Source organism: Pseudophryne corroboree, chromosome 1, assembly GCF_028390025.1.
Source record: "Pseudophryne corroboree isolate aPseCor3 chromosome 1, aPseCor3.hap2, whole genome shotgun sequence".
In the NCBI taxonomy this organism is placed as follows: Eukaryota; Metazoa; Chordata; class Amphibia; order Anura; family Myobatrachidae; genus Pseudophryne; species Pseudophryne corroboree.
Genome location: NC_086444.1, coordinates 743,839,090 through 743,865,025, shown reverse-complemented (window position 1 = coordinate 743,865,025; position 25,936 = coordinate 743,839,090). Strand labels below are relative to the sequence as shown.

Genomic DNA, 25,936 nt, shown 5'->3' with positions numbered 1-25,936 from the left:
TCTACCTGTGAGCGAGCCCACTGATTGCTGAAGTTTTTGAGACGGCCCCCCCACCGTACCTGGCTCCGCCTGCTGAGCCCCAGCGTCATGCGGCGGACTTAGCAAAAGAAGCGGGGGAGGACTTTTGTTCCTGGGAAGTGGCTGTATGCTGCAGCTTTTTTCCCCTACCTCTGCCTCTGGGCAGAAAGGACGCGCCTCTACCCCGTCTGCTCTTTTGGGGGCGAAAGGACTGCACCTGATAATACGGTGCTCTCTTTGGTTGTGAGGGGACATGTGGCAAAAATGCTGACTTCCCAGCTGTAGCTGTGGACACTAAAGTCTGAAAGACCATCCCCGAACAACTCCTCACCCTTATAAGGCAAAACTTCCATGTGCCTTTTAGAATCTGCATCACCTGTCCACTGCCGGGTCCATAACCCTCTCCTGGCACAAATGGACAGTGCACTTATTTTTTATGCCAGCCGGCAAATATCCCTCTGTGCATCTCTTATGTAAAAGACAGCGGCCCTCATTCCGAGTTGATCGGTCGCAAGGCGAATTTAGCAGAGTTACACACGCTAAGCCGCCGCCTACTGGGAGTGAATCTTAGCTTCTTAAAATTGCGACCGATGTATTCGCAATATTGCGATTACTAACTACTTAGCAGTTTCAGAGTAGCTCCAGACTTACTCTGCCTGTGCGATCAGTTCAGTGCTTGTCGTTCCTGGTTGACGTCACAAACACACCCAGCGTTCGCCCAGGCACTCCCACCGTTTCTCCAGCCACTCCTGCATTTTTTCCGGAAACGGTAGCGTTTTCAGCCACACGCCCCTGAAACGCCGTGTTTCCGCCCAGTAACACCCATTTCCTGTCAATCACATTACGTTCGCCGGAGCGATGAAAAAGCCGTGAGTAAAAATACTTTCTACATAGCAAAGTTACTTGGCGCAGTCGCAGTGCGAACATTGCGCATGCGTACTAAGCGGATTTTCATTGCGATGCGATGAAAAATACCGAGCGAACAACTCGGAATGAGGGCCCGCGTCTTTAATATGCTCTACGTTTAGCAATATAGTGTCCCTGTCTAGGGTGTCAATGTTTTCTGACAGGGAGTCTGACCATGCAGCTGCAGCACTGCACATCCATGCTGAGGCAATAGCTGGTCTCAGTATAATACCAGTGTGTGTATATATAGCTTTCTGGAGAGCCTCCTGTTTTCTGTCAGCAGGTTCCTTTAGGGCGGCGGTATCCTGGGACGGCAGTGCCACCTTTTTTGATAAGCGCGTACGTGCTTTATCCACCCTAGGGGGTGTTTCCCAACGTGACCTATCCTCTGGCGGGAAAGGGTACGCCATTAGTAATTTTTTTTTTTTAAATTACCAATTTTTTATCGGGGGAAGCCCACGCTAGTTCACACACTTCATTCAATTCTTCAGAAGGGGGAAAAACTACTGGTAGTTTTTTCTCCCCAAACATAATACCCTTTTTTGTGGTACCTGGGGTCACCTCAGAAATGTGTAAAACATTTTTCATTGCCTCAATCATATAACGAGTGGCCCTATTGGCCATTACATTAGTCTCTTCGTCGTCGACACTGGTATCAGTATCCGTGTCGACATCTGTCTGCCATCTGAGGTAGCGGGCGTTTTAGAGCCCCTGATGACTTTTGAGACGTCTGGGCAGGCACGGGCTGAGAAGCCGGCTGCCCCGCATTTGGCATGTCGTCAAATTTTTTATGTAAGGAGTCGACACTTTCGAGTAATTCTTTCCACAAGTCCATCCACTCCGGTGTCTGCCCCGCCGGGGGTGACAACACATTTATAGGCACCTGCTCCTCCTCCACATAAGTCTCCTCATCAAACATGTCGACACAGCCGTACCGACACACCGCACACACACAGGGAATGCTCTGACAGAAGACAGGACCCCACAAAGCCCTTTGGGGAGACAGAGAGAGAGTATGCCAGCACACACCAGAGCGCTATATAAATCAGGGATTAACTAAATTATATCCCCTTATAGCTGCTATATGTATATTGCGCCTAAATTTAGTGCCCCCCCTCTCTTTTTTACCCTTTTCTGTAGTGTAGACTGCAGGGGAGAGCCAGGGAGCTTCCTTCCAGCGGAGCTGTGAGGGAGAAATGGCGCCAGTGTGCTGAGGGAGATAGCTCCGCCCCTTTTTTGGCTGACTTTTCTCCCGCTTTTTTATGGATTCTGGCAGGTGTATTTATCACATATATAGCCTCTGGGGCTATATATTGTGATATATTTGCCAGCCAAGGTGTATTTATTGCTTCTCAGGGCGCCCCCCCCCCCCCCGGTGCCCTGCACCCTCAGTGACTTGAGTGTGAAGTGTGTATGAGGAGCAATGGCGCACAGCTGCAGTGCTGTGCGCTACCTTGGTGAAGACTGATGTCTTCTGCCGCCGATTTTCCGGATTCTTCTTGCTCTGTAAGGGGGCCGGCGGCGCGGCTCCGGGACCGAACACCAATGGCCGGTTCCATGCGGTCGATCCCTCTGGAGCTAATGGTGTCCAGTAGCCTAAGAAGCCCAAGCTACCACCAGTTAGGTAGGTTCGCTTCTTCTCCCCTTAGTCCCTCGCTGCAGTGAGTCTGTTGCCAGCAGATCTCACTGTAAAATAAAAAACCTAAAATATACTTTCTCTCTAGGAGCTCAGGAGAGCCCCTAGTGTGCATCCAGCTCAGCCGGGCATAGGATTCTAACTGAAGTCTGGAGGAGGGTCAGTGGGAGGAGCCAGTGCACACCAGGTAGTCCTAAATCTTTCTTAGCTGTGCCCAGTCTCCTGCGGAGCCACTATTCCCCATGGTCCTTACGGAGTCCCCAGCATCCACTAGGACGTCAGAGAAAATCTGCATTTGTAATTAAGCTGGTTCAAGTTTTGATAGTGTGAAAAGATGCACTAATTGGTATTTCTCTATCGTCCTAGTGGATGCTGGGGTTCCTGAAAGGACCATGGGGGATAGCGGCTCCGCAGGAGACAGGGCACAAAAGTAAAGCTTTCCGATCAGGTGGTGTGCACTGGCTCCTCCCCCTATGACCCTCCTCCAAGCCAGTTAGATTTTTGTGCCCGGCCGAGAAGGGTGCAATCTAGGTGGCTCTCCTAAAGAGCTGCTTAGAGAAAGTTTAGCTTAGGTTTTTTATTTTACAGTGAGTCCTGCTGGCAACAGGATCACTGCAACGAGGGACTTAGGGGAGAAGAAGTGAACTCACCTGCGTGCAGGATGGATTGGCTTCTTGGCTACTGGACATCAGCTCCAGAGGGACGATCACAGGTACAGCCTGGATGGTCACCGGAGCCTCGCCGCCGGCCCCCTTGCAGATGCTGAAACATGAAGAGGTCCAGAATCGGCGGCAGAAGACTCCTCAGTCTTCTAAAGGTAGCGCACAGCACTGCAGCTGTGCGCCATTTTCCTCTCAGCACACTTCACACGGCAGTCACTGAGGGTGCAGGGCGCTGGGAGGGGAGCGCCCTGGGAGGCAAATGAAAACCTATTTGGCTAAAAAATACCTCACATATAGCCTCCGGGAGCTATATGGAGATATTTAACCCCTGCCAGAATACACTAAAGAGCGGGAGACGAGCCCGCCGGAAAAGGGGCGGGGCCTATCTCCTCAGCACACAGCGCCATTTTCCTTACACAGCTCCGCTGGTCAGGACGGCTCCCAGGTCTCTCCCCTGCACTGCACTACAGAAACAGGGTAAAACAAGAGAGGGGGGGCAAAATAGTGGCAAAAATTATATTATAAAAGCAGCTATACAGGGAGCACTTATTATAAGGCTATCCCTGTCATATATAGCGCTTTTGGTGTGTGCTGGCAAACTCTCCCTCTGTCTCCCCAAAGGGCTAGTGGGGTCCTGTCTTCGTTAAGAGCATTCCCTGTGTGTCTGCTGTGTGTCGGTACGTGTGTGTCGACATGTATGAGGACGATATTGGTGTGGAGGCGGAGCAATTGCCAAATATGAGGATGTCACCTCCTAGGGGGTCGACACCAGAATGGATGCCTTTATTTATGGAATTACGGGATAGTGTCAACACGCTAAAGCAGTCGTTTGACGACATGAGACGGCCGGACAATCAGTTAGTGCCTGTCCAGGCGCCTCAAACACCGTCAGGGGCTGTAAAACGCCCTTTGCCTCAGTCGGTCGACACAGACCCAGACACAGGCACTGATTCCAGTGGCGACGGTGACGAATCAACCGTATTTTCCAGTAGGGCCACACGTTATATGATTTTGGCAATGAAGGAGGCGTTACATTTAGCTGATACTACAGGTACCACTAAACAGGGTATTATGTGGGGTGTGAAAAAACTACCTATAGTTTTTCCTGAATCAGAAGAACTAAATGATGTATGTGATGAAGCGTGGGTTGCCCCCGATAAAAAGATGCTAATTTCAAAGAAGTTATTAGCTTTATACCCTTTCCCGTCAGAGGTTAGGGCGCGCTGGGAAACACCTCCTAGGGTGGACAAGGCGCTCACACGCTTATCTAAACAAGTGGCGTTACCCTCTCCTGAGACGGCCGCACTTAAAGATCCAGCAGATAGGAGGATGGAAAATATCCAAAAAAGTATATACACACATACAGGTGTTATACTACGACCAGCTATAGCGACAGCCTGGATGTGCAGTGCTGGAGTAGCTTGGTCAGAGTCCCTGATTGAAAATATTGATACCCTGGATAGGGACAATGTTTTACTGTCTTTAGAGCAAATAAAGGATGCATTTCTTTATATGCGTGATGCACAGAGGGATATCTGCACACTGGCATCACGGGTAAGTGCTATGTCCATTTCGGCCAGAAGAAGTTTATGGACGCGACAGTGGTCAGGCGATGCGGACTCAAAACGGCATATGGAAGTTTTGCCGTATAAAGGGGAGGAGTTATTTGGAGTCGGTCTATCAGATTTGGTGGCCACGGCTACAGCCGGGAAATCCACCTTTTTACCTCAAGCTACTCCCCAACAGAAAAAGACACCGACTTTTCAACCGCAGCCCTTTCGTTCCTTTAAAAACAAGAGAGCAAAGGGATATTCATATCTGCCACGAGGCAGAGGAAGGGGGAAGAGACACCAACAGGCAGCTCCTTCCCAGGAACAGAAGCCCTCCCCCGCTTCTACAAAAGCCTCAGCATGACGCTGGGGCTTCTCAAGCGGACTCGGGGGCGGTGGGCGGTCGTCTCAAGAATTTCAGCGCGCAGTGGGCTCACTCGCAGGTAGATCCCTGGATCCTGCAGATAATATCTCAGGGGTACAGGTTGGAACTAGAGACAGATCCGCCTCGCCGTTTCCTGAAGTCTGCTTTACCAACGTCCCCCTCCGAAAGGGAGACGGTTTTGGAAGCCATTCACAAGCTGTACTCTCAGCAGGTGATAGTCAAGGTACCTCTTCTACAGCAGGGAAAGGGGTATTATTCCACTCTATTTGTGGTACCGAAGCCGGACGGCTCGGTAAGACCTATTCTAAATCTGAAGTCCTTGAACCTGTACATAAAGAAGTTCAAGTTCAAAATGGAGTCACTCAGAGCAGTGATAGCGAACCTGGAAGAAGGGGACTTTATGGTGTCCTTGGACATCAAGGATGCGTACCTCCACGTTCCAATTTACCCCTCACACCAGGGGTACCTCAGGTTCGTTGTACAAAACTGTCACTATCAGTTTCAGACGCTGCCGTTCGGATTGTCCACGGCACCTCGGGTCTTTACAAAGGTAATGGCCGAGATGATGATTCTTCTTCGAAGAAAAGGCGTATTAATTATCCCATACTTGGACGATCTCCTAATAAGGGCAAGGTCCAGAGAACAGCTAGAGAGGGGATTAGCACTGTCTCAAGAAGTGCTAAAACAGCACGGCTGGATTCTGAATATTCCAAAATCCCAGTTAATGCCGACAACTCGTCTGCTGTTCCTAGGGATGATTCTGGACACGGTTCAGAAAAAGGTTTTTCTCCCGGAGGAAAAAGCCAAGGAGTTATCCGAGCTTGTCAGGAACCTCCTAAAACCAGGAAAGGTGTCTGTACATCAATGCACAAGAGTCCTGGGAAAAATGGTGGCTTCTTACGAAGCAATTCCATTCGGCAGATTCCATGCACGAATTTTCCAGAGGGATCTGTTGGACAAATGGTCAGGGTCGCATCTTCAGATGCACCAGCGGATAACCCTGTCTCCAAGGACAAGGGTATCTCTTCTGTGGTGGTTGCAGAGTGCTCATCTATTGGAGGGCCGCAGATTCGGCATACAGGATTGGATCCTGGTGACCACGGACGCCAGCCTGAGAGGCTGGGGAGCAGTCACACAAGGATGAAACTTCCAGGGAGTATGGACGAGCCTGGAAACGTCTCTTCACATAAACATTCTGGAACTAAGAGCAATCTACAATGCTTTAAGCCAGGCAGAACCTCTGCTTCAAGGAAAACCGGTGTTGATCCAGTCGGACAACATCACGGCAGTCGCCCATGTAAACAGACAGGGCGGCACAAGAAGCAGGAGTGCAATGGCAGAAGCTGCAAGGATTCTTCGCTGGGCAGAGAATCATGTGATAGCACTGTCAGCAGTGTTCATCCCGGGAGTGGACAACTGGGAAGCAGACTTCCTCAGCAGACACGACCTTCACCCGGGAGAGTGGGGACTTCATCCGGAAGTCTTCCACATGCTGGTAACCCGTTGGGAAAGACCAATGGTGGACATGATGGCGTCTCGCCTCAACAAAAAACTGGACAGGTATTGCGCCAGGTCAAGAGATCCGCAGGCAATAGCTGTGGACGCGCTGGTAACGCCTTGGGTGTACCAGTCGGTGTATGTGTTTCCTCCTCTGCCTCTCATACCAAAAGTATTGAGAATTATACGGCAAAGAGGCGTAAGAACGATACTAGTGGTTCCGGATTGGCCAAGAAGGACTTGGTACCCGGAACTTCAAGAGATGATCACGGAAGATCCGTGGCCTCTACCTCTAAGGAGGGACTTGCTTCAGCAGGGTCCCTGTCTGTTTCAAGACTTACCGCGGCTGCGTTTGACGGCATGGCGGTTGAACGCCGGATCCTAAAGGAAAAAGGCATGCCGGAAGAAGTCATTCCTACTTTGATTAAAGCAAGGAAGGAAGTAACCGTGCAACACTATCACCGCATTTGGCGAAGATATGTTGCGTGGTGCGAGGATCGGAGTGCTCCGACGGAGGAATTTCAACTGGGTCGATTCCTACATTTCCTGCAATCAGGATTGTCTATGGGTCTCAAATTGGGATCTATTAAGGTTCAAATTTCGGCCCTGTCGATTTTCTTTCAAAAAGAATTGGCTTCAGTTCCTGAAGTCCAGACTTTTGTTAAGGGAGTGCTGCATATACAGCCTCCTGTGGTGCCTCCAGTGGCACCGTGGGATCTCAATGTGGTTTTGGAATTTCTAAAATCTCATTGGTTTGAACCACTAAAAAAGGTGGAATTAAAATATCTCACATGGAAAGTGACCATGTTACTAGCCCTGGCTTCGGCCAGGAGAGTGTCAGAACTGGCAGCTTTATCTTACAAAAGCCCATATCTGATTTTCCATTCGGACAGGGCAGAACTGCGGACTCGTCCGCATTTTCTCCCTAAGGTGGTGTCAGCATTTCATCTGAACCAGCCTATTGTAGTGCCTGCGGCTACAAGTGACTTGGAGGACTCCAAGTTACTGGACGTTGTCAGAGCATTAAAAATATATATTGCAAGGACAGCTGGAGTCAGAAAATCTGACTCGTTGTTTATATTGTATGCACCCAACAAGATGGGTGCTCCTGCGTCTAAGCAGACGATTGCTCGTTGGATCTGTAGCACAATCCAACTTGCACATTCTGTGGCAGGCCTGCCACAGCCTAAATCTGTAAAGGCCCACTCCACAAGGAAGGTGGGCTCATCTTGGGCGGCTGCCCGAGGGGTCTCGGCATTACAACTTTGCCGAGCAGCTACGTGGTCAGGGGAGAACACGTTTGTAAAATTTTACAAATTTGATACTCTGGCTAAGGAGGACCTGGAGTTCTCTCATTCGGTGCTGCAGAGTCATCCGCACTCTCCCGCCCGTTTGGGAGCTTTGGTATAATCCCCATGGTCCTTTCAGGAACCCCAGCATCCACTAGGACGATAGAGAAAATAAGAATTTACTTACCGATAATTCTATTTCTCGGAGTCCGTAGTGGATGCTGGGCGCCCATCCCAAGTGCAGATTATCTGCAATAATTGTACATAGTTATTGTTAACTAATTCGGGTTATTGTTTAGGAAGCCATCTTTCAGAGGCTCCTCTGTTATCATACTGTTAACTGGGTTTGATCACAAGTTGTACGGTGTGATTGGTGTGGCTGGTATGAGTCTTACCCGGGATTCAAAATTCCTCCCTTATTGTGTACGCTCGTCCGGGCACAGTACCTAACTGGCTTGGAGGAGGGTCATAGGGGGAGGAGCCAGTGCACACCACCTGATCGGAAAGCTTTACTTTTGTGCCCTGTCTCCTGCGGAGCCGCTATCCCCCATGGTCCTTTCAGGAACCCCAGCATCCACTACGGACTCCGAGAAATAGAATTATCGGTAAGTAAATTCTTATTTTCACTATCCACAGACGCTGAAAGTGGGCATCAGCCCTTGCACATTTGGACACACAGATGTACCGTACACCAGGGAAGGGATTTGTAGCACCATTTGCATAAAGTTGCAGTGCAACTTTAAAAGATGCAGATATGTATGCTGCTGCGTCCAACTCAGACCCATTGGGTACTATACAGTGAGTTAATACTGAAAAATAATGCTTTTAGAACAGCAAGTAACATTTATCCTGAATAGCTGACACTCAGGGGAAGTTGTATGAATGGGTGTGTAACGATCGGTATTTGTGTGGACCTACTTCACCCATTATTGAGGCACAGCAGGACCACTTGCCAACACAATGAATCATGCAAACATTTGCTGAAGAGTGTTAGCTGACCTGCATAGCGAAGTCCCCTCTCCCTATTGCGGTTGCATTAACCAACCCTTGCAGGCAGTGTGCATATGATCCAGTCAAAACTTCCAAGGAGAACCCACGGCTAATTAAAACAAAAACTTTATTGTTTTTTGTATGCACAATTCCTGGTGAAAGGGACAATAAGGATGGCATTTGGCACCTCCTCCATCGATAGTTGCCAGCAATGGCTGGTTTAGCTTGAAGCATCGATGGTAACTATCTGGTTATGTACCATGGATGGTTCCATTTGAGCATGCATGACACCCAGGCAGACTTTGTTGTAAGGTTAGTGCTTCTAGCTTTTGATTTGGGTGCAGGCATGTGGGAGGAGTCAAGTTCGGCATCCCGGCAAACTGTATGTGTGTTTGACAGCCGGGGATGCTGCAGGGCTGCTGACTGACAGCAGTCTGGCAAGTCACCTCGCTCTATAGCTGACTTGACAGGCTTCACTGTCGGTCAGCAGCCCTGCAGCACACCCAACTCTTACACACAAACAGCACTGTTATGTAAGAAAAAAAAACATCAGGTCCAAGGCCACCATCGATGGCAGGCAACTATTGAATTACCACCATCGATGGCAAAACTATTCAGCATTGGTATACCATTGATTTTTTAAATCATCGATTGTCAATGCCATCCCTAAGGGACAGTGCTGAGGAGTGCGCTGACGGCTGCAGTTGTGTAAACTGATAGCTGCAGTTGTTGGACCAATCAGTGCCACTAACCATTCATAACTTGGTACACCACTTAAGCACCCTAAATATAGCAGCACCGAAAAAAATTATAGGTGTGCATAGTGCCCCTGTCATTCTGATCACTTCATTATTACAGGCTGGGGAGCATAATTGCAGCACATGCTGTGCAGGTCCCGATATTACATTCCCCCTAATTTACAACTATTGGCCCAGATTTTTCAAGCCTTGGAGAGTGGTAAATTTACGGTGATAAAGTACCAGCCAATCAGCTCCTAACTGCCATGTGAAACGCTGTTGTGTTTGAAAAATGACAGGAGTTGATCGGTTGGTACTTTACAACCATGCAATTTATCACTGTCCAAAGCTTGATCTTGGCCTTTGGGGGTCATTCAGAGCTGATCGTTCGCTAGCGTTTTTTGCAGCTCTGCGATTAGGTCAGAACTGCGCATGCACCGCAATGCGCAGGCGCGTCGCACAGGTACAAAGCGGATTGTTGCTGTGCGATGGGTTTTACGAAAAATCCATTTGCACAGCCGATCGCAAGGAGATTGACAGGAAGAAGGCGTTTGTGGGTGGCAACTTACTGTTTTCAGGGAGTGGTTGGAAAAACGCAGGCATGTCCAAGCGTTTGCAGGGCGTCAATTACGGCCCCGGACAGGCTGAAGTGATCGCAGCGGCTGAGTAAGTCCTGGGCAACTCAGAAACTGCACAAAGTCTTTTTGTACCGCTCGGCTGCACATGCGATTACACACTTGCACAGCTAAAATACATACCCCGTTGGGCGGAGACTATGCAAACGCAGAACTGCAAAAACCAGGTAGCGAGTCTGAATGACCCCCTTTTGTCTAAAGGTGCCCATACACTAGAACAAGGTATTGCATGCGTGTCGCATGCAATACCTTGTTCTAGTGTATGGGAACCTTCAACTCCCTACCAGCTCCCAGACTCACGAGATCGTAAGTCCAGGTCACATTCACTCACGATGTGCTAACGATAAATCGCAGCACCGCAACGCAAGCTACAGGGCCAGATCTTACATGCTACAGGTAAGATCTGAAAACCCTACTTACGACCCCCCGGGAGCATGCCTCAGATCGTAATCATAAGTGGACCACACATGATGTGACCCACTTACTCGCAATACTTCGCAATCGTACCAAAAGGCACAAGTGGTCTTCTCAATGCTGGCCATACATTAGGACGACCGGCATCTGATGTGAGTCGTCGTACGATTTCCCTTGAACTCGACTCCAGGAGCTCCCAGACAGTCCTGGATACACAATTTTTTTTTTTTTTTTTTACACACAACGTGCACCACTCTGCAATGGATCGTCTCACAAACCATTGTATGCCTCACAAAAACCATACACTCAAATGACTCTGATCGAATTATGCATTATATGTGCATACGATTATGACAGGTAATATGGGCTGCATGTATGGTCTGAGGATACATGGGGGGTAATTCCAAGTTGATCACAGCAGGAATTTTGTTAGCAGTTGGGCAAAACCATGTGCACTGCAGGGGAGGCAGATATAACATGTGCAGAAAGAGTTAGATTTGGGTGGGTTATTTTGTTTCTGTGCAGGGTAAATACTGGCTGCTTTATTTTTACACTGCAAATTAGATTGCAGATTGAACACACCACACCCAAATATAATAGGCCCTACACACTGGTAGATAAAACTGAGATATGAACAATCTCGTTCATTAATGAACGAGATATAGTTCATGTCTTTCAGTGTGTAGGAACCAACGATGAACGATGCGCGTCCCCGCGCTCGTTCATCGTTGGTCTATCATCGGCCATACATGCAGGACAATCTGAACGATAACGCACTATACGATATGCGTTATCGCTCAGTCTGTATATAAAGCCGATGACGATCTGGCAGACACCTGGGACCCGCCACCGCACAGTACACTCACCGTCGCCCACCGCCGCACAGGACACTCCCCGCCGGCCGCACAGGACACTCCCCGCGGTAACGAAGAGGAGCGCCTTACCGAGGAGCAGCAGGAGCTGAGCCAATAGGTAAGTAGAAACGGTTACCCACTGACCACCAATGTTAATAAAAAAAACACAAAAACAGGACACACCATTATTTAATTAATCACCCTGTCTACCAATGTATTTTAATATTCCCACTGGCCACCAATGACATAAATATGTCCCCAGCCAGTATGCATATTGTATGTGTTTTCAGTACACAGCATATGTACTGAGAGCACATGCTGCATGTATACTGGCTGGGGACATATATCACGGTCCACCAATGTATATTATAAAATCCACTGGCCACCAATGAAATAAATATGTCCCCAGCCAGTATGCATTTTGTATGTGTTTTCAGTACACAGCATATGTACTGAGACCTGAGCCCACATGCTGGCTGCATCTGTCTGGGGACATATACACACTGTCCACCAATGTATCTAAAAATTACCACTGACCACCAATGTTTTATAAAGATGTCCCCAGGCAGTCAGTAGGCAACATTACACATTACGTCAGACAGCGTCCCCCTTTTTACACATTACGGCAGACAGCGTCCCCCTTTTTACACATTACGGCAGACAGAATAGAGAAATAGAGAGAGAGAGAGAGAGAGATACTTACCATCTCTACCCGCTGGCAGTCAGGCTCCTCATGCTGGCAGATCCCTCGGTGCAGGCAGGGGAGAAGGAGGAGGACTGGAGCAGCAGCAGCGCTAAGTACTTGGTAGAGGCGCCACTGCAGCAGTCCCTCTCCTTCCGTATTGGCTGCCCCCCGCCACTGTGAATGCTGGGATGAAGGAACCGCATTTAAAATGGATGCTGTTATTTATTGTACTCAGAAGTCCTGCCTACCCTCCTATGAAACCATGCCCAGTATTTAAATGAACCTGAATCTTTCATATGGATTGTTCAGTGTGGATGCACATAATCGTTGATGGGAAATCTTTCATCTATCATCTTTTAAATCTTTCGAATCTACAAGTGTGTAGTGCCCATCTCTATCTGCACATGTTATATCTGCCTCCCCTGCAGTGCACATGGTTTTGCCCAACTGCAAACAAAAATCCTGCTGCGATCAACTCAGAATTACCCCCAATGTTCGACCTGTGGGACTGCACATTGCATCGCAATCGTACCCAAATAATGCACCATGTGCACACAAAGCAGCAATCAAGGAATTGAAATCATGTATTCATAACGAGCCCGAAGCTAAATTCAGCATCGTGTATTCATAGCCGATATGGTCCTAGTGTATGGCCAGCTTATTACGGGTCTAGTATAACAATGTAATAAAATCATGGAAATGAAAGACTAGACACAACGCCATGTACAGTATGGAGGATCGCTTCCTTTACATTTTTTTCTCACAAAACCGGACACAGACCATGTGCCGGGCGCCCCGCTCTGCAGTCTGGGATGTCTGCGGGAACATGCTCCTTATACAGCATCACCGCCTGCGCCATGTGCGGGGTAATAAGTACACACCGTGATGATTATTGAGAGGGCTGTGACCCCGCAGCCTCCTCTGCCGCCATGGCGCGGTCATGGCCGCCCTCACCCAGCAAGCCTGTGCAGCTAATGGGACATGGGTTGTTCCTGCTGCACATGGAAGCGGAGGCCATTCCTGCAGCCGCATTCATTGCCGCTGTGTCAGCTGCATGACGGCTGTGTCTATGTTGCCTTCGTGCAAAGGATGACCCCAGGCGCCATATCATCGCCGCGTCCCTGTCCGTCTGTGCGGTGTAAATAAAGTGTGTGTTGTTGTTGGCCGCGCTGGGCGGGCTGTGCTGCGGGGACGCGGCGGGGCTGCAGTGGAAGGTGCCGGCCTGTAGAGGCCGCTCCTCTCATCTCGCCACAACCTCCCTCCTCCCCATAACCAAACCCCTCCTTTGTGTCTTTGGCGCCGTTCCTATATAAAGAGGGAACAGGACCCGCTCCTAATTATTTCTTAATTTTTTTTTGGAGCCTCGCACCCACCGCCCGGCACCGACACAGCCGCCGCCATGGACATGAAGAAGAGACTGAACTTGGAGCTGAGGAACAGGAAAGCCGCCGAGGTAAGCGCCCTGCTGCCCCTATGTTGCCACCGCTACTGCCCCCGGTCGTGTCGAGGCAACGGTGTGCGCACGTCTGCCGACTCCGGAGGTGCCAGGCGGCCGTAATCCATAGTCCCCCTTCCTCCGTATCCCGCCGCCGGCTGTTGCTACAGGATGGAGCGCCGGCCGTGTCCGGGGAGGTTTGTGGCCATTATCCGGCTGCACACCAACACGTGGCGGCTACCGCTGCCACTGTTCCCCGGGATGTGCCTGGGTGTCCCCTGTCATGTTTCAGTCACGTGTAGCCACAGTCCCCCTTCCCTGTAGGATTCCGTGTTGGTAACACCGAGCCCCCGCTGCGGCCGTGGTTGGATGCGAGAACAACTTACTACTTTTACCCGCTGTGGGTGTAGCGACCGCGTGTGATCCCCGTGGGCCCTTCCCGCCATCTCCCCCCCACATCGCCGGGTATTGTGGTGGACTGAGGGGGCGGGGCCGTGCGGGGAGATGCGGTATACTGTCGGCTGTGTAACATGTGGGCCCATGCATTACACGCGGCCTTATGGCTGCCCACCCTTCCACCCGGGGCCCTGTGAGCAGCCATTGCTCTCCCTCCCTGTGCCCGCCGGGGCTCCCAGCCTCGGGTGTGTGCTGTGCACTGTACAGTGCCGTGACCTTGCTCTCCCCGCCGTGTGGGGGCTGTGACTTGACGATGTGCGGCAGGATTAGGGCTCAAGGGCTTTAATCCTGGGTTTGATTCTGAAATCTCCAATGACTGTGTACGGCCGCCTCCCTCTTATTATTGTACCTTCCTGTAAACCGGCTATGACTTCTCCTGGCCGACCATTCCTGCACTCACTTGCCAGGTACATGTGTCTGCTGCCAGCGGCTGCTGGGGACCCCAGACCTGGTGCTAGCGAGAAACCTACATGTGCTGTTTTGGTAACAAAGCAAATGTTACCACCTTAATGTTTGGTGTCTGGCATAGTTATACACTGGCTGGACCCCAGCTGTCTTACAGGTATGCTCTAAAGAATGCGGCCTTGCATGTGTTGTAGCATTGTATTCACAGCTAAGATTTATTTTTAGTTAAAAATGTTTTGAGAATATTCAATTAACTACAAAGAACCTCACTGCACATATATTTCTATATACCGCATAAACAAGTGCAGGCCTCAAAGCCTACATTATAGTGTCCACATGGCATCTCGTGTTTATTCTTGTAGCAAAGCAGCAGCAGGTCTCATTCACATAAAACAAACATTGGTCTGTGCTCTCATGTATGGTTTGGTCATATTACACTTTAACGTTTATCCCTGCAAGATTCATTACTTGTTTTGGCATAGATTGTATACTTAACAGAGACGGCATATGTAAAGCTGTGATAAAAATGACCTGTAGGTCCCATACTTTATGCCCCCCTCCCCTTATACTCCTGTACTATGTTGCATAATGGTACTTTGTATCGTAATTCTTATGTGCACTGTATCACCCGTTTATCAATGATTTCACAAGATATCTGAAGTGATCAATATTTAGATACTTACAGTTGCCACCTTCACAACTCATTAAGCAATGGCTGTATCACTTAAGCATTGTTACTGATCTTGTAACCTCATTATCCAGGCTATACCACAAAATATTAATTTTTAGGGGGATTTATCAAAGCTCCGATAAAATTGGCTAGTTATTTCTCTATCAGATTCTGCTTTACATTTTAGACTCATTGTAAAATAACAGGTGCTGACTGCTTGGTACGTTATCTCAACTTTCCAAGCTTTGCTAAATACCCCCTTAATATCACTCTTCACCCTGCTGTAGCTGTTCTTGCATTGTAGCTTAAAAACGTATTTACATATCACTCTCAACATTCCTTTTCAACTTGCTGCTGTTGTGTGACCCAGTGGGTAACTAATATCGAGAATATAATTCTCTGCAATCATTCAGTCTTCATTGTTAATGAAGAATTATGTCCACTTCATGTCTTTATGTATAAAAATAATTAGGAACATGACTATTTTCACAACTACAGGTTGAGTATCCCTTATCCAAAATGCTTGGGACCAGAGGTATTTTGGATATCTGATTTTTCCGTATTTTGGAATAATTGCATACCATAATGAGATATCATGGTGATGGGACCTAAATCTAAGCACAGAATGCATTTGTTTCATATACACTCTATACACACACAGCCTGAAGGCAATTTTAGCCAATATTTTTTTTATAACTTTGTGCATTAAACAAAGTGTGTACATTCACACAATTCATTTATGTTTCATATACACCCTTATACACACAGCCTGAAGGTCATTTAATACAATATTTTTAATAACTGTATTAAACAAAGTTTGTGTACATTGGGGTCGATTCTATTCGGCAACTTAAGAATAGCGCCGGGAATTAGCTTCCAACGCTATTCAATTCAGCTGCTAGTGACCCGCAATTGTCGGGAATTCTTCTCTCATCCCCGGGGGATGAGAGAAGAAACCCGACAAAAGTGCTGCCTCGCGGCCGGCGCGAGGCTGATTCTGTTGGGAATCAGCCTCGCGCCGGGGAGTTAAGTCGGAGAATGCCCGTTCTCCCGACAATTCAACCTGTTTAGTTGGCGAGAATGGGACATCGCCCACTTAACTGGAGCTGAATTGAATAGCGTCTGGAGCTAATTCCCGGCGCTATTCTTAAGTTGCCGAATAGAATTGACCCCATTGAGTTATCAAAAAACAAAGGTTTCACTATCTCACTCTCACTCAAAGTCCGTATTTTGGAATAGTTGGATTTGGGATACTCAACCTGTACCAGCATTTATTTGAACCTTTTGGATTTGTCTAGTGCAGTGGTTCTGAAACTTTTTTGAATCACTGTGCCTTAGAGCAATGGTTTCCAAACTTTTTTGAATCACGGCGCCCTAGAATATCAGAATTTTTTTCACGGCACCCCTAGGCCAAATATTTCTTATTGAGAAATTTAGAAAGAAATATTACATTAAGTAGATCACGTTTATAATATGTCATCCTTGGGGTCAGTTGTGTGGTGAGGGACAAGATTTGCTTCTGTTTGGCCACATATTTTATGAGTGGCAGCCACCAGCACTGGTTTTGCCTATTATATTGACCATGAATAATTTGAATTGGTCCTGGACCACCAACCCAGGGCACCCTTGCAAGTGTCCAGAGGCACCCCAGGGAGCCACGGCACACAGTTTGGGAACCTCTGCCTTAGAGTATTAGAATTTTTTTTATCGCACCCCTTGTGCCAAAAGTTTCTTTAGAAATAAAGATTTCAGTTAATTGTTAGTCATCAATTGTGTGGTGAGGGACAGGATTTTCTTGTGTCCATATGTTTTTTGATTGACAGTCACCAGTGCTGGATTTGCCTATTTCATTGGCCATAAATTGAATTGGTCCAGGACCACCAATCTAAGACACCATTGCAGGTGTTCCGAGGCACCCCAGGGTGCCACGGCACCGTTTGAGAACCACTGGTCTTGTGAATACCCTATGGCAGGTCCCGATGTTTCATTCATTTGCGATGTTAGATTTTGTACTGCAGCTAACCATGCTTTTCTGAACTGTCTGTTGTTTTCTCCCAGATCAGTTATTGTAGATTTGTGGTCTGATAAAGGCAGTAAATCCCACACTTATCCTACATGCTCTGTATCCAGTGTATTTGCACACATTTTAAACCTTAAACAGTAAGGCAGAGCTGTTGGTGTCCTGTGACATTCTGCATAAGAAGCTGCAGGCTCTACATATTATATAATGAGCGGGAACAATTTTGTGGCAGAACATTTAACTCCTTCTGTGCTATGGGTTAAGTACATTCTTGTTCTGAAAGGATTAGTTTGTATGATATGGTAAACACTATTTATGAAACTACTGTTCATAACTGGAAGCAAGTGGGTGTGGCAGAAGTCAATGTGTGGTTGAGTGCAGTGTTGATTCCCATTCCACAATAGCTGCATAGCTGTGCAGTTGCTGTATTAGTGCATGTTAATCCAAACACTGCAATGCCAGAGTGCTAAAGGTTACTGATGCTATTTTGTTGTACATAAACAGGATTATGGAACTGCCAGTGCATGAATACAGTATGGTACTGCCTCTGCTCTTTGCCCCACCCAAAGATGGGAGGAATCTTAATAGACTGGACTGACTGCATTATTACATACACTTCAACAGTCTGCTACATAGCTGCTTACCTACTGCACCTTCAAGTTTTTTTGCTACAGAAACAAAAAAGCGTACACAGTCATTGCTTGTGGAAAAGTGCTGGGATATGTAAGATTAGGCCAGAGTTTGTTCTATAGATTGTAAGCTTGCGAGCAGGGCCTTCCTACCTCTGACTGTATCACCCAGTTTGTTATACCATTGTTATTTCCAATTGTAAAGCGCAACGGAATTTGCTGCGCTATATAAGAAACTGTTAATAAATAAATAAAATACATGCTCTAACAGGGATTTATTTTTTATTTTTCCCCATCCAGGTTAAAGAAATGGTTCTGGATAACTGCCGTTCAGATGGCAAGATCACAGGGCTTACTGCTGACTTTGTAAACATGGAGATCTTAAGTATGATAAACATCAACTTATTGTCAGTGTCTAATCTTCCCAAACTTGAAAAACTAAAGAAGGTAGGTTATTGTGCTGAAGCTCTTAAACTGCTTTGTTTAATCAACTGTTAAAGTTCATACAAGGGACTACAGTAGTCTTGGTTGGCATGTGCAAATTGGAAGCTTGATGTCTTATGTAATGTACATGAAGTTAATAATTTTTATAGGAGAATTTAAGTAGCTGCAGGAACTTACACTATGGGGTATATGCAATTGCGGTCGAATTCGCGGCAATTATCGCCGTTTTTTAATTCGACCAAATTCGCCAGGTGAATCCCGGCAGGTGCCTGCCGGGATTCACCATATTCAATGAAAAACGGATTCGCCAGAATCGCGGTCGAAAATCGGCCGATTTGGCGGATTTTGCCGCGATTTTAAAAAACGGGGAAAAAAACGTGAAAAACCCGGAAAAAAAATGGCGTGGGGTCCCCCCTCCAAAGCATAACCAGCCTCGGGCTCTTTGAGCTGGTCCTGGTTCTAAAAATGCAGGGGAAAAATTGGCCAGGGATCCCCCGTATTTTTAAAACCAGCACCGGGCTCTGCGCCTGATGCTGGTGCCAAAAATACGGGGGACAAAAAGAGTAGGGGTCCCCCGTATTTTTAACACCAGCATCGGGCTCCACTAGCTGGACAGATAATGCCACAGCCGGGGGTCACTTTTATGCCGTGCCCTGCGGCCGTGGCATCAAATATCCAACTAGTCACCCCTGGCCGGGGTACCCTGGGGGAGTGGGGACCCCTTCAATCAAGGGGTCCCCCCCCCCAGCCACCCAAGGGCCAGGGGTGAAGCCCGAGGCTGTCCCCCCCCCCCATCCAATGGGCTGCGGATGGGGGGGCTGATAGCCTTTTGTGATAATAAAAAGATGTAGTACTAATGGAAAAAACAATAAGTCCCAGCAAGCCTCCCCCGCAAGCTGGTACTTGGAGAACCACAAGTACCAGCATGCGGGAGAAAAACGGGCCCGCTGGTACCTGTAGTACTACTGGAAAAAAAATACCCAAATAAAAACAGGACACAGACACCGTGACTTGTACAACTTTATTACATACTGCCGACACACACATACTTACCTATGTTGACACGCCGACTGCCACGGTCGCCGACGATCCGAGGGTACCTGTGAAAAAATTATACTCGCCTTCCAGCGTCCAGAGGTACATCCACGTCCAGAGGTAAATCCACGTTCTTGGCAAAAAAACAAACCGAACACCGATCCATACCGGACTAGAAAGGGGTCCAATGTTTTCACATCAGACCCCTTTCTCCCGAATGCCGGGACATCACGTGACTCCTGTCACTGACGTCCCTTCAGCCAATCAGGAAGCGCTACTTCCGTGGCGCTCACCTGATTGGCTGTCCGCTGTCTGTACTGTGACAGCGCATCGCAAAGCCGCTCCATTACTTTCAATGGTGGGAACTTTGCGGGTAGCGGTGGGGTCACCCGCCGGTCAGCCGCTGACCGGCGGGTGACCTCACCGCTAGCCGCTAAGTTCCCACCATTGAATATAATGGAGGGAGCTGTGCGATGCGCTGTCACAGTGCAGACAGCGCTCAGCCAATCAGGTGAGCGCAACGAAGTTGCGCTTCCTGATTGGCTTAGAGACCTGTCAGTGACAGCTGTCACTGACAAGTCTCATTCGTGGAAAGGTGTCCCATGTGTCAGCATGGGACCCCTTTCAGTCCGTTTTTGGTGCGGGTATTTGCGTTTTCTTATTTTGCCAAGTCCGTGGATTTATCTCTGGACCATGGTTGAGGTGAGTATTTTGAACTTTTCTTTACAGGTATCCGTGGATTCTACATGGAGAAGAGGACCGATGTCGGCGTGTGAACATAGGTAAGTATGTGTGTCGATGTATGAAATAAAGTTTTACTGTCGACGGTGTGTGTGTCCTGTTTTTATTTGGGTATTTTTTTCCCAGTAGTACTACAGGTACCAGCGGGCCCGTTTTTCTCCCGCATGCTGGTACTTGTGGTTCTCCAAGTACCAGCTTGCGGGGGAGGCTTGCTGGGACTTGTAGTACTATTGGAAAAAACAATATCTTTTTATTATCACAAAGGCTATCAGCCCCCCCATCCGCAGCCCATTGGATGGGGGGGGGACAGCCTCGGGCTTCACCCCTGGCCCTTGGGTGGCTGGGGGGGGGGACCCCTTGATTGAAGGGGTCCCCACTCCCCCAGGGTACCCCGGCCAGGGGTGACTAGTTGGATATTTGATGCCACGGCCGCAGGGCACGGCATAAAAGTGACCCCCGGCTGTGGCATTATCTGTCCAGCTAGTGGAGCCCGATGCTGGTGTTAAAAATACGGGGGACCCCTACTCTTTTTGTCCCCCGTATTTTTGGCACCAGGCGCAGAGCCCGGTGCTGGTTTTAAAAATACGGGGGATTTCCTGTCAATTTTTTCCCCGCATTTTTAGAACCAGGACCAGCTCAATGAGCCCGAGGCTGGTTATGCTTTGGAGGGGGGACCCCACGCCATTTTTTTTTATGATTTTACCCTTCCAGCATAAAAAAAAAAAAAAAAAAATAATAATAATAATATTTTAAAAAATATATAAATATTTGTGCCTCCCAAAAAAAAAAAGTACCTAATCCCTTCTAATATAAATAGATCTGCTATTCCCAAAAAAAAAAACACCAAAAAAAACATGTTTAAAATTTTTTTATTTGTTTTCACCCTCCAAAGTGTGGCGGATTGAAAATGACGAATTTGCTGTCTAAAAGCACTGCTGTCGAATTTCAAAACTTGAATTGAATATGCTTTGGTCGAATTGCAGCACTTGTATCATTGCAGAAAAGTCGAATTTGCAAAAATTCGAATTTCAAAAAGTCGAATTTTGAAAGTCCGTTTTTTGGTCGGAAAGCACTGGATTGCATAGGGGAATTTTTTTTTTTGGTCGAAAATGACCCGAAATTCGACAATTTCGGGAATTCGACCACAATTGCATATACCCCTATGAGGCTAATTGTATAGCCCCAGGGGATATCAGCTGGCAGCTATCGGCGACTTTCTTTTGGTACCTCAGCAGGCTCTGGAAGAAGAAAAACCTGATTAAAGCCTGTTAGCAAAAACATAGGCAAAAACACTAAGTTCAGACCTAAGTGTATCATTTTGGGCGCAAAAATGGGCTAACTAAATAACAGGAAGAAATGGATTTCTTAAAGACGGCAATTTCTTTATATACTTTTACAACTTTATATAACACCCACATATCTTATCTTTTGCAGTTAGAGCTTAGTGACAACAGAATTTCTGGTGGTTTAGAGGTGCTTGCAGAGAGGACCCCAAATCTGACGCACTTAAATCTCAGCGGCAATAAGATTAAAGACATCAACACCTTGGAGCCACTTGTGAGTATTTTCCCAGTATTGATTCTTTACCGGAGTATTGATAATTGGGTGCTTGTAAAGGCTGCCAAGTTTGTCTTGACACCTATCTTTAGCCAGAAAACTGCATTTGGTTATATTTTGGTATAAAAAGGATTGTACCAAAGAATACATTTCCCATATTAATTCAGTAGTGCAACTGTAGTAGTCATTTTAAAGTGGAATATTGTGTAGTCTCTGCAAATGTGGTGATTATGGCATATACTATGAATGTCAAATACTTTTCACTAGGCTTTAGGAAAAAATGGTGGGGGCTTCGAATGCACACTAACATTAAATATAGTAAGTGGTTCTACCATGCTGGGATTTGTAGTGCCATGCTGGAAAAAGTGCTTAAAAATGCAGCTGCATTTTATAAGAACACATAGTGAAAACAATTCAGATTAATGCTACAGTTCATAATTGTCCCTTAGTCTGTACACAGTAATGCAGGACCTGTTCTGCCATCTTAACCTTTATCTTATACTAGTATTAGAGGGTATTTGGTGGAATCCCAACACAAACTTGGTAAAATGTTATGGGACATGTAACTTTATGTAATCCTTCCATACTTTCTTATATTCACAGAAGAAACTAACTCACCTCATGAGTTTAGATCTGTTCAATTGTGAGGTGACAATGCTGAATAACTACAGAGAAAGTGTATTTGCTTTGCTGCCGCAACTAACTTTCCTTGATGGGTTTGATGCTGATGGTCAAGAGGCTCCAGATTCTGACCCAGAACCAGATGGGGAGGATGCAGATGAGAATGGAGAAGGTACAGACTTTAAGCGTGGCATACCTTTAGACTAGGGGTGGCCAAACAGTCGATCGCGGACATGCGACCAGTCGATCGCGATCCGCTGCCCATCCACCCGAAGCCGCGCTTCTGCTGCCTGCCGTCCTGCCCCTCAGTCTGGTCTCCGGCAGTGACGGCGGAGTGTAGCTCAAATCAGGCGCCGGTTAGTTAGCTAATCAGAGCTCGCGAAACGGCGCCTGATTTGAGCCATACACGCTGCCGTCACCGCCGGAGACCAGACTGAGGGGCAGGAGAAGCGCACGCTGCGCTCTCCACACAGCACGGTGGGCACTATGGGGGCATATGTGACACTGTGGGGTTATATCTGGCACTGCAGGCACATGGCACTGTGGGGGCATATCTGTAATCTGGCACTGTGGGGGCATATCTGGAACTGCGGCCACATGGCACTGTGGGGGTATATCTGTAATCTGGCACTGTGGTGGGGCATATCTGGCAGTGTGGGCACATGGCACTTTGGGGGTATATCTGTATCTGGCACTGTGGGGGCATATCTGGCACTGTGGGGGCATATGTGTTTGAGGTTTTTACCTGTGGGGGCCAATGTGTTATTTTGTGCGAGACAGTCATTACACTCTGTGCAGCAAGGAGAAGTCCCTTTTTTTGTTGTACCACGCCCCTTTTTTGCGCACCTGCGGCTCGCGCTATTCCTCCTAGGTAGATCACAAAAGCTTTTTAGCTTTCAAAGTAGATTGCCGACTTCAAAAGTCTGGCCGCCCCTGCTTTAGACTAATTCTTGGACCCTTGTTGCTATTAAGCCCATCCATCTTGCAGAACAGCTTGCTGAGTGCATAATTTGCCAGCGATGATCTTGTTTGCCTCAGTGACTCCTTGTGGTAGAATGTTAAATCTAATAAGATTATTTTATTGCCCAGAGACTGCTGCAAGTGGTAGCCACGTAATCTGGCTTGCTAGATATTTTGTATGACCCAATTCTTTTAATGGTCTTAACTATTGCAAGATGGTCCACTATCATTCTCTAAATCGCCTCTACATGTTTTAGTATTACTGGTCAAATTGCTAATGCATATGTTGCAGTATGCTCTGGTGTCACCAATGTATGGTCTTTTTAAATATTTACAAGTATTTTTAAATTATCCCACAGAAGGAGAGGAAGATGAAGAGGAGGAGGATGATCTTGATGAAGATGAGCTTGATGAGGATGAAGATGTAGTAGATGAGGTAAGTTATTTTCTGGTTGAAAAATGCTTTAAGATGCGAAGTATCTCGGTGATTAACAAGATATTACTCTTTTACAGGAGGATGTAGAAGAGGAGGAAGAGGGAGATGATGAAGATGAGGGTATGTGCAAGAAGCAGAAATAGTTTTAATTAGCTTGCTTTGTGAAGGGCAGATTTCCCTGTTCGCCAATACTCTGGCTTTGCTGGCTTGCATTATTGTGCAAATTCTGTGTGACTTTTCAACAGGATAGGTGCAAAAAAGCATGCATACCCTTTATATAAGTGGTTTTTGCTGCACTTTTCGTGTGATAGCCGCTATAACTTCAGTTGCGGTAAATTACGTTTTTGTTTTTTTTTTGTGTATAAAGTCCTTGCTACAACTGCATCTTATTTATGAAGCCTTTTGCCATTGTTAAACGCCATATATCACAAGATGTCTATTTGCACATGTATTAACTTGTAGAATGTGTACTATAACAGTCTGTTCTGTCCTTTTGTGTAGATGGGCACCAGGGAGAGAAACGGAAAAGGGATTTGGAAGATGAGGGGGATGAAGAAGACTTTGATGATGAAGAGGATGATGACGAATAAGACCCAAAAGGCTACTGGATCTTTTTTTATATGGACTGTTGGGGCTGGCCACCAGTGCATGTGGCAGTGTCTGCTGATGAGTCACTGAATACCGCTGTCAGCCACCTTGTTCAAAATTCTTTCTTTTGTGTGTGTAGATGTGTAGGGTTGAGAGATGAGACTTTATTCTGGTCTGAATGAATTTTGTTTGCCGCTTTATTTAATAAGATGGCCGCCTGAGCTATTTGCGGAGCCAGATCGTAGGATGCCTTCCCTTTATAATTTTTTTTTTTTTTTCTCAACCCCTCTTTCCCTGGAATTTTCTGTGAAAGTTCTGTGGTTCCTCTGATCTGTGAATGGTGCACGGGTGTTTAAATCTGAGTGATTCCAAAGACAGTCTCCCTCCCTCTATCCTGCATCCTTCTTGTGTTCAGTCATGCCTTATTATTCTGCTTTGTTTATTCCAGACTCCATGTATGGTTAACATTTGCGTATTTTGGCAATAAGATTTATGATAAAATTGTACAAATTTGTCTTTTTCACAAATTGATTTCTTTCCCACTGCTCCTTCCTTTAAACACCCCCCCCCCACACACACACCACCCCAAAAAAACAAACAAAAAACAAATCTGCACTGCAAGATCTTTGTATTGCTTCCTACTGACTAACCATGCTATCCTAGCATAATAGCTTTTCATGGTTCTGAACTGGAATTTAGTAGGGTTCTCAGGCCAAGTCCTGGTATCATCTGTTTGGTGTTGACCTTACCCCGTTTTGTAAACGTTATGTGTAAAGGTCACTTCACATTTTGTAGTGCCAGATCAGGTTCAAGAAAGCTACCTGTATATCTGCAATAGTATTTCAGGGCTTTGCTTCATTTCTTGTGCATTGTCATTGGCTAACATCAGTGCTGCAATTAAAATACTTTTTTTTTGTAACTTTCAATTTCCTGTTTAACCATCCCTACCTCTAATGTACAGCTGTATCAAACTTGTGGTAACCCTTCCACTTGTTATCAAATGTGTAGATGACATGCAGGTCAAGTTTCCTTAACGGGTCATGGTTTTTTGTTTTAAGCTTCACTATGTAGGTGTGTTCTTGCAGGTTGTAAGTGTATTTACTACAAATTCTGATGTATTTCCCTTGCTTTTTGTGGAGGGAGATTTAAGGTATCCAATCTATACGAAAAACCTGACCTATTAAACACCCATGTCTTTGTATTTGGTTGTTACAGAGCCTTTTTAATAAAATATTTTGGGGGTTTTTAAATGGCTTGTTTTTGTTTACTGGGTGGTTTGACTCCATATAATTTTTTTTTTTTTTTGGTCCCCTCCTGGCATGCAGAGGAGTTTGTTAGCGCTATGGCTCTTTAGTAGTGTATTTAACATGGTGTGTCTTCTAAGCCCTCAACCACTTTTCCAAATTGTCCAATTTATTATGATTACACTTGAGGCTTCAACTACTCCTTGATGGCTCTTCTAAGTGTTTTCTACTCTTAAGTTAACTTGTGTTATAGTAAACTGTTCTGAAGTTCATCTTGATGTAGTGATAGGGAGCTGCATCAAACCTTCTAAAAAGCACAGGTGGAGAAGTTGTCCATAACAAACCTGCATCTAGCTATCCTTTACTACATTCTATAAAGCTGACTCCTGTAAGCAGGTGCTCCACCTATCCTCTTTAGAAGGTTTCATGCGTCTTAT

General features: G+C 46.7%; 1 protein-coding gene across 1 annotated transcript; it reads left to right on the top strand.

The window, feature by feature from the left end:
• The first annotated feature begins 13,516 nt into the window (after nt 1-13,516).
• LOC134909489 (acidic leucine-rich nuclear phosphoprotein 32 family member B-like) lies at nt 13,517-25,505 on the top strand. The gene is made up of 7 exons (XM_063916416.1): nt 13,517-13,711; nt 18,174-18,320; nt 21,528-21,650; nt 22,254-22,443; nt 23,591-23,667; nt 23,745-23,787; nt 24,169-25,505. The coding sequence occupies exons 1-7, from the start codon at nt 13,658-13,660 to the stop codon at nt 24,255-24,257; spliced, it is 723 nt and encodes a 240-aa protein (XP_063772486.1). The 5' UTR covers nt 13,517-13,657; the 3' UTR covers nt 24,258-25,505.
• Nucleotides 25,506-25,936: the final 431 nt, after the last annotated feature.